This window comes from Myotis davidii, unplaced genomic scaffold, assembly GCF_000327345.1.
Source record: "Myotis davidii unplaced genomic scaffold, ASM32734v1 scaffold1204, whole genome shotgun sequence".
NCBI classification, from domain to species: domain Eukaryota; kingdom Metazoa; phylum Chordata; class Mammalia; order Chiroptera; family Vespertilionidae; genus Myotis; species Myotis davidii.
The window spans coordinates 440,649-450,250 of NW_006294755.1; the positions used below are offsets into that span (position 1 = coordinate 440,649).

Genomic DNA, 9,602 nt, shown 5'->3' on the forward strand with positions numbered 1-9,602 from the left:
GTAATGTTTTTTACTTTGATTTTATATTAGTTCACACAAACACTCCATCCATGCTTTTGTTCCGGCCCTCCGGTCCAGTTTAAGAACCCATTGTGGCCCTCGAGTCAAAAAGTTTACCCACCCCTGTTCTAGAGTGACAGTACCAAGGATGGGTGAGGATGGGGGCTATTGGGACCCTCCCAAAGTGCTGCCAGGACTGCAAACCTAGCTGTCACTTGGGAAACTGTTTCGGGTTATCCACCCAAAAGTCCCAGTCGTGCTGCTCGTGTTTGCAGGCCAGGAAGTTGGGGAAGCTGTCGCGCTTGCACTTGAGCAGCCGGATAAGGTAGTGAGCGCAGTAGTCTCGCTGCTGGAGCACCAGCTGTGCATCATTCATCTGCTGCTGCGTGGCCACCATCTCTGTGGGGAGGGGTGGGAGGGACTCAGCCAGGGTGGGCTTTTGGGCCCCTAACTTCTGGAGGTTCCCATGATGCCCCGAGTCCAGGGAGACCCAGCCGCCCACATGCAACCAGGAGTCACAGCTCAGACCCGTCCCCCACAGGTCAGCTGTGTGGCAGCAGGTGACTGGCGTCCTCTGATGGAGGCAGATGGGGTGTCCTTTTCCCATTTGTTCAAAGGCAACCTGGACACCGAGGCCCAGGCAAGGGGCGAGTCCCTGTCTCCCCAAGCACCAAGCACCTCAGCATCCACATGGATCCTCATCTCCCCGACAGTCCCGCCCTGCAGAACCCACTTTCTCCCAGCGCTCCCCTCTGCCGGGCATAACCCAGTGTGGGGGCTGGGTGACCTGGATCCCAGCTGTGCCCTCTCACCAGAGTGGCCTCTCGGAAATTCAGTTTCTTCCCCTCAGGAGTGGACAACAGTCCCCACTCCTAAGTCAACCGAGTGAGTGTGAAGGAACGAATGTAGGTGCTCAGTGCCCCCTTCAGTGAGGCTGAACCAGCCACTGGGCTGCGCCCCATCCACCTGGCAAATCTGACCTGGGACCAAGTCAACCTTCAGGGGGCTGTTGGGGGCCCTTAGAAGTCTGGGTGCACACTCCATGCCGGCAACCTCCCAGCTCCCTGCAATCTCCCCCACTGGCATCTCTTCCCTCTGCTTCCGAACCCCGTGCCTCTGCCTCCCTCAGGCCCTGGTCCTCACCTCCTGCCCCTGCAGGGAACCCCTGGCTTCCACACCCCGCACAGCCCTGCCCACACAAGGCTCTCACAAGGGCAACTGGGACCCCAGGACACTGCCCTTCCTTAGCTGCTTTCTGGAACATTCTCTTCCCCTGGCTCTCCCCTCTCTGTGGCTTTGACTTCCTGAGGTTCTTGCTGAGGGCATTTGGTCCTTTCAATGCACGGCTTCCGTCACCACCCGATAGACCGTTAAGCCCCAACTCGGTACCCCCTCCCTCACCTTGTCTGAGCGCAGGCCCATAGTCCACCTGTAGCCCCCCTGCTGGTTTCCATGGCAATGTGACTGCTACCTGCACCTGGCATCACCAGCCAGCAGTTAGGATTTATGGAGTAACTGTTAGGGATCCTGCTCTTGGAGGGAGACACAGTACAAACAGGTGGAGCCAATGTCACTGAATGTCCAGAATGCTAAGCATTGGAAAATAAAGCAAGGGAGAGAGTGGCAGTGTTGGAGGTGGGTCACAATTTTAGTGAAGGGAGCCTTCAGAACAGTGGTTCTCAACCTTCTGGTCCTTTAAATACAGTTCCTCATGTGACCCAACCATAAAATTATTTTCGTTGCTACTTCATAACGGTAATGTTGCGACTGTTATGAATCGTCATGTAAATATCTGATATGCAGGATGGTCTTAGGCGACCCCTGTGAAAGGGTCGTTCGACCGCCAAAGGGGCCGCGACCCACAGGTTGAGAACCGCTGCTTTAGACAGTGGTGTCTGAAGGTGAGGGAATGAGACATGAAGACCCCTGGGGGAAGGGCATTCCCAGGAGAGGAACAGCAGGTGCAAAGGCCTTAAGGTGAGGGGACAGGCCTCGGGATGCCCCAGGGATGTTGGGTTGAGCATGTGGTCTGAGTGTGGGCTTGCCGAATGCAAGATGCTTGTTAACGCTGTGGAGAGATGCCAATCAGGCAGCGGGGTCCATGAGTCTGGGGTTCAGGATCAAGGCCCAGCTGCAAGTAAAAACTTGGGAGCACTGGGACACAGAAGGCATTTGAAGCTAGGGAGCTAGCAGAGAACCCCAGGGAGTGAGTGGAGACCCTGGGGCTCCCCAATATTTACGATACGGGGAGTGGGGTAGGATCAGTGAACAAGCCCACATTGAGGTGGGCAGGAGTGGGGGGATCCTGGCAGCCGGGTGAGGAAGGGCTTCCATGAAGAGGCAATGATCAACTATGCCTGGCATTGCTGCAGTGGGGTTAGCTGGAACTGGGAATTGAGAGTGGGTATAGCAATAGTGTGTGCGACAAACTTGATCAGAGCTCTTGCAGTGAAGTGGAGAGAGAGCTGGAGGGGGAGGGGGTCCAGGAGGGGATTGAAAACAGTCAAAGTAACTATTGTATTTGCATGTCGATGGAAAAAACAATGTTGCAACAGAGAGGGAGAATGATAGGGGTGCCCTTGGATCGGTGAGAGGATGGGATGGAGGTCACAAGGGGTTTTCTGGAGCAGGGTCAGATCATCTGAAGTAACTGCAGAGGAGGAGTGCCAGGGAGCCATGAGAGCTCTTTTGACAGTTTCTATTTTCTTTTAAAAATATGTTTTTGTTGATTTTTTTTAGAGAGAGGAAGGGAGAGATAGAAACATCAATTAGAGAATCATTGATCAGTGCCTCCTGCACACCCCCAACTGGAAATGGTGCCTGCAACCCAGGCACGTGCTCCAACCGGGAATCAAACCGTGACCTCCTGGTTCACAGGTGGACATTCAACCACTGAGCCACACTGCCGGACTCCATTGATTTTTAGAGAGTGGAAGGGAGGGGGAGAGACGGAGAGAGAAAAACATTGATGTGAGAGGCACACTGATTGGTTGCCTCCTGCACGTGCCCGACCAGGACCAGGATCGAACCTGCAACTTGACTGGAATCGAACCCGAGACCCTTCAGTGTGTGGGCCAACGCTCAGGGAAACAGCTTCTATTTTCTTAATAAGAGAATTCAAAGTGACTAGCCGAAAGGAGGTACTGGAGTCAGAGAGAAGGGATGGGACACTCATCTAGGAGGGAGGGGGCGTGGGAAGGGCCAGGGGATGGATCAGGAAAGCCAGCAGCACGAAGGATCGACCAGGGGGTTGGTGGGGAGAACAGTTGTAGAGGCCGAGTGTGCTTCTCCCATGATGTTCAGCTGAACAGGGACAGGAGCCAAGGAGAGTTGGGCTTACCCAGGGTTGTGGTTTAGCCAAGCAGGAGAGAGGAGCAGGAGGCTGTGGGTGTTTGCAAAACAGAGCAAAGCAGATGTAAGAAGGCAGGTGGATCCATGGACGGCAAGTTCATGAGGGCTGACCAACTACCAGGAATCGGGCCACTGGAGGAGTCCACCTCCCAACGTTCTCTCAAACCCAGACCTCTCTGCGCACCCCCGCTTGGAGGTCTCCCCATCTCCAAGTCCTCGCCCACCCGGCAGCCAGCACAGCCTTTTGCCAAAGCAAATCTGACCGTGTCTCCTCTGCTCACAAACGCTGGCTCTGCCCTCTCCCGGGTCTCCCTGTGGTCAGCTCCTACTCCTTACCCTGAGGTCTGGCTTCCGGCTACTGCCTCCTGGAAGCCCGTCTCCACACTTCTCCAAGGTGTAGCCCCCCCAGATCTGCCTGGTGCCGCTGTCTCACCCCCCGGGCTGCGAGTTCCCTTTAATCAGTGCCTGCTGTATCCATGGTGCCCAACTTGGGGCCCCGGCCCAGAACTGGCGTTTGATGTGCTTGTGATATTACTACATTAAAAAGCAACGTGCAGCCCTGGCCGGTGCGGCTCAGTTGGTTGAGCGTCGTCCCATGCACCTAGAGGCCGCCGGGCTGGATTCCCGGTCGGGGCACATGCCCAGGTTGCGGGCTTCATCCCCGGTGTGTGCAGGAGGCAGCCCATTGATGTTTCTCTCTCTTTCTCTCAAATCAATAAAAACATACTTTAAAAAAGGCAACGTGCACGACAGAATGCATGGCGTGAGTCCCGTGTGTCTCCTGGCGCATACCTAAGAACAGGAGTGTCTTCGGGACAATGATCACGGCCCTTCGCAACGAGCCCTCCCCTGGGTCCGCGCGGACTCCAGGACAAAGCCCAGCTCCCAGCGCCTGGTTGGCCGCTATCGCCACCTTCCCCCGGGCTTTTCCTCGAGCCGTGCCCTCCGCCCTGAATGCCTCCACACTCGGGCAGGGTCACGCCTGCCCTCCGCACTGCCCCCGGCCGGGTCAGTGCTGGGCCCAGCCCTGCGGACCCCGGCCTTAAGGCGTCCGCACCCCACTCTCGTTGGCCGCGCCTGCGCATTGGATCTCACCGCGCTCCTTGCGCCCGGGGAAGCCGTAGTCGGGCGGAAAGGTGGGCATCCGCAGGGGGTCTGGCTCCCCTGAGGAATCGCCCAGGTAGCGCCTGGCCAGGTGCGCTCCCATGGCTGCAGCCGCCACAGATTCCTGTGGCGGTCAGGTCACCTCGTTCCAATCCGGAAGCACTGCCCCCTCGCTAGTCTCAGCTTCCGGGTTGCGCTGGCTGTCACGGGGATCATAGGGACGAATGAGTCTGGAGGACTTCCGGTATTTCTGGCGTCACCTGGCGGCCATTCGGAGACATTACAGGCGCGGCGCGCCCCTTCTCGGGATCTTGTGACTGCCAATGAATGCGGGTGTGTAGGTTTTTTTTGCCTCTGGATAGAAATCCACTTGGGAGGGGAACTGGAGGGGAGACGATGTGGGTCCGGGGCCTTACCCTACCCTCACTGGGCGCCCCTGATCTCCCAGGCTACAGCACAAATGAAAAATTTTTTTTCATATTATAATCATATTTTTTAAAAACATGGTTTTTCACAAAAAACATTCGAATTTGTTTTAAAAAGCCTTGCACAGTATCAATGATATATTTAGTGAATATCAAAAGTTTAAATAAAATTATTCCAAAAAATATTTTAGTGAATTTAATTTAAATATGCAAATAAAGTTATCTAAACTATAAAAGGCTAAGCAACAGTCCGACCATCTGACCAGCCAGTACCTATGATGAACACTGACCACCAGGCGGCAGACACTCAATGCAGGAGCTGCCGAACTGGGGTGAGTTGGCAGCAGCGGTTCTCAGGTGACGCATCCCAGAACCAGAGAGGAGGGAGCCCGATTCCTCACGGGGCCATGTGGTTCTACCTTTGGTCATGGTTATGTTGTTACTGGGGCACTCTTCGCCTGAATGTGGTTTACTGCACACTTGCATTTGCATTCCACAACCTGTAACACCGCAGACACCCTTCGAGCCACCCCAGGTGCAGCTGGCCAGGGAGGAACCAAGGGAGGCTGGCTCCAGGGCATGTCTGGGCCATCTTGCTCAGTCACACCCTGCCAGCCACCTTCTAATTAATTTCCTTTTAATGTGCACAAACCCGTGCACTGGGCCATTAGTCTATACTAATAAAAGCCTAGGTGGCCCTCGCACGATGTCGTCACAAGATGGCCTCCACAAGATGGCCATGTGCAGGCCGGCAGGGGAGGGCAGTTGGGGGCAATTGGGCCAGTAGGGGAGAGGTTAGGGGGTGATCAGGCTGGCAGGCAAAGAATCCGGCTTACTGCTGGGCTGCAGTGACCGCAGACACCCTTCGAGCCACCCCAGGTGCAGCTGGCCAGGGAGGAACCAATTGTGAGAGGGATGTACAACTGCTGGTTTAAACCGGCAGTCAGACATCCCCCGAGGGGTCCTAGATTGGAGAGGGTGCAGGCCAGGTTGAGGGACACCCCCCCCCTCCGTGCATGAATTTCATGCACCGGGCCTCTAGTTTATAAATAAAACTATTGAGAGCCGAAATGTTAAATAAATCCTATTGAATGCTTTTGTGAAAATGAAACAATTTGCAATTCTAGTATCCCTCTAGTGGCCACTGTAAAGAAGTGTTATTATAGCCTGACTACGTGGCTCAGTGGTTGAGTGAGCATCTACCTATGAACCAGGAGGTCACAATTTGATTCCCAGTCAAGGACACATGCCCTGGTTGTGGGCTTGATACCCAGTGGGGGGGGGGAGGGGGGGCGCGGTTGTAGGCTCAATCCCCAGTACAGAGCATGCAGGAGGCAACAGATCAATGATTCTCTCTCATCACTGATGTTCTATCTCTGTCCCTCTCCCTCTCTGAAATCAATAAAAGCATATATATATGAATTGGTATTACATTTCACACCTATTACATTAGGGCTTATATATATGCAAATTTAAGAGTACATTATTTAATATTGCTAAATACTTCTTGGCCTCAATGTGCAACTGCAACAAATGTGCTAATTGGTTACTCTCTCTGGAGTCCTTCGTTGGAACACACAGAGCAGCCATTCATTGGGAGCTTGGCAGTGTTGGGAAATGATACTTGGTTATGTAAGAATAGATTTCATTAGACAAGGAGTTGTGGGTTGAAGTGTGTCCCCTCATCACAAAATATAGGTTACAGTGAAGCCCAGCTGGTATGGCTCAGTGGTTGAGCATTGACCTATGCACCAGGAGGTCACCAGTTTGATTCCCGGTCAGGGCACATGCTTGTGTTGCAGGCTCCATCCCCAGTGGGGGCTGGCAAGAGGCAGACAACCAATGTTGATGTGCCCTTGACGGGAATTGAACACAGGACCTTTCAGTCCTCAGGCCAACGCGCCGTGAAGCCCAGCTGGTATGGCTCAGGGGTTGAGCATTGACCTATGCACCAGGAGGTCACCAGTTTGATTCCCGGTCAGGGCACATGCTTGTGTTGCAGGCTCCATCCCCAGTGGGGGCTGGCAAGAGGCAGACAACCAATGTTGATGTGCCCTTGACGGGAATTGAACACAGGACCTTTCAGTCCTCAGGCCAACGCTCTATCCACTGAGCCAAACTGGCTAGGGCAAGAGGTCTGTGATTATAAAAAGTTCATATTTGTCAACGAACACATGTTAAGCACATCCACATTGTATAGAATGTGGTAATTAACATGTAACCATGGTATGATCTCCTATTGTTATGTCTCCCCTTTATTGGAGAAACCTTAGTTTTAATTATTTTCTCCAAAAAGAAATTATCCATTTGCTTAAAAGAAGAATCTTGTGCCCTAGCCGGTTTGGCTTAACGTTGGATAGAACGTCAGCCCTTGGATTGAAGGGTCCTGGGTTTGATGGCCTGTCAAGGGCATGTACCTCCGTTCCAGGCTTGATCCCCAGCCCTGGTTGGGGTGCGTGCAGGAGGCAACCACTGGATGTGTCTCTCTCACATCGATGTTTCTCTCTCTCTGTCTCTCCCCCTCCCTTCCATTCTCTCTAAAAATCAATGGAAAAATATCCTCGGGTGAGGATTGAAAAAAAAAAAAAGACTCGAGATGCGATCATCTTGGATTAACCAGATGGGCTGCCAATCTAATGACAAGTGTCCTCATAGGAGAAAGACAGAAAGAGATTTGGCACAGACAGAAGAGGAGACATAGAAAGAGGAGCAGGCCCTGTGAGGATGGAGGCAGCGTCTGGAGGGATGCAGCCACAGGCCCAGGAACCACCAGAGGCAGGAGGGCCCAGGAACAGACTCTCCCCTCGGGCCTTTGGAGGGAGCATGCCTCTGCCAACACCTTGACTTCAGACTTCGGGCCTCCAGAACTGTGAGAAAATAAATTCCAGTGGTGTTAAGCCGCCCAGTGTGTGGTCATTTGTTTCAGCAGCCCTAGGAAACCAATACGCTCTGTTAAGCAGTTCTCAACCTGTGGGTCGCGACCCCTTTGGTGGTCGAACGGCCCTTTCACAGGGGTCGCCTAAGACCATCCTGCATATCAGATATTTACATTACGATTCATGACAGTAGCAACATTACAGTTATGAAGTAGCAACGAAAATGATTTTATGCTTGGGTCACAACATGAGGAACTGTATTTAAAGGGCCAGAAGGTTGAGAACCACTGCGTGGATAAAGCCCAAATTCGCCTCCAGGTGTATCCAACAGCTGACTGGGCACCTTCAGGTGGGCACCTCACACTTCACAGGCTGTCTCAGTCCATTTGGGCTGCTAAAGGGTGTCCCAAAATTCACGCAAGAAGTAATTTTGATAGAAAACACAGGTTTATAATTAAAAATTATAAATTTTTTATTGATTCATAAAGTACACAGTATAGGGTTATGTATGGAATAGCATATCGGGTAAATGGCCTCTGAGAGCTTCTTGAAATGTCCAGTTTTTTTAAAAAATATATTTTATTGATTTTTTACAGAGAGGAAGGGAGAGAGATAGAGAGTTAGAAACATCGATCAGCTGCCTCCCGCACATCCCCCACCGGAGATGTGCCCGCAACCCAGGCACATGCCCCTGACCAGAATCGAAGCTGGGACCTTTCAGTCCGCAAGCCGATGCTCTATCCACAGAGCCAAACCGGTTTTGGCGAAATGTCCAGTTTTTGACCACGGTGCCGAATTGATGTCCCTGGACTCTCAGCAACACTCACGAACTGCTTCGATGTTTCGTGTTGAACGAGTTGTTGAAGGACTGCCAGAGTGTTTAAGATCACTAATTGATCCAGTCTCCCTAAACTTTTTTATTAATCTCTTCACAGTTGATGAAGTTAAATCACTATTCCGACCACATTTTGCACGAAAATTGCAAACGTAGCTGCCAAACCTTCATTATTTTTAAAATATTGCTCAACAATGAAAACGTGTTGTTCTTTCATGTAGCACTCCATTTTTAATAACCCTGAACTATCAGCTGTCACGCTATGTTTTTTTCCCATTGGCAACACTTTATGGCACAAATGGCGTAAAATTCAAATCTTGCATGAATTTTGGGACACCCTTTATGACCATGTCGACAGACTGGGTGGCTTATCAACAGCAGAAAGTCATTTCTCAGAGTTCTGGGGGCTGCCAGTCCAAGATCAGGGTGCTGGCATGGTCAGGTTGCAGATGGCCAACTTCTGGCTGTGTCCTCACATGGGGGAAGGGATGAGTGAGCTCTCTGGAGTCCCTTTTATAAGAGCATGAATCCCAGTCATGCGGGCTCACATCCTAATACCATCACAGTGGGGGTTAGGATTTCAACATATGAGTTTTGGGTTAAACAAATATTCAGTCCACTGTATCACTTTTTGTTTCATAAATTTTTACTCAGATGTACACATTCAGTCCATAACATACACTCAAACCATACTCCTGATTTCCCTGCTCTCTTTCTCCCAAACTTGCTCCTCTCTCTGTCCTTTAGTTTTGGGCAATGGCTGCTCCATTTTTCCAGGGCTTAGGGCCCCAAACCTTGGGAGCACACTTGATTCTTGCCCTTCTCTCACTTCAGGCAGCCAAATCATTGGCCCATTCTTCTGCCTTCACCACTGAAATCTGTGAAGGCACCATCACCTCCCCCAGTATGACTGCAGAGCCATCTCCTTGTCCTCATCTTCCGGAATCGCATTCTCAGGGTGCACCTGTCAAAAGGAAATCAGACGGAAGATGGGGGTGGGGAGGGTGGGTG

The 9,602-nt window shown here is 52.0% G+C and overlaps 1 protein-coding gene across 1 annotated transcript; it reads right to left on the minus strand.

The window, feature by feature from the left end:
• Positions 1–211: 211 nt before the first annotated feature.
• Positions 212–4,647, minus strand: NDUFB7 (NADH:ubiquinone oxidoreductase subunit B7). Its single transcript, XM_006769205.2, has 2 exons — positions 4,447–4,647; positions 212–399 (listed from the first exon to the last, which is right to left on the minus strand). The coding sequence occupies exons 1-2, from the start codon at positions 4,556–4,558 to the stop codon at positions 212–214; spliced, it is 300 nt and encodes a 99-aa protein (XP_006769268.1). The 5' UTR covers positions 4,559–4,647.
• Positions 4,648–9,602: the final 4,955 nt, after the last annotated feature.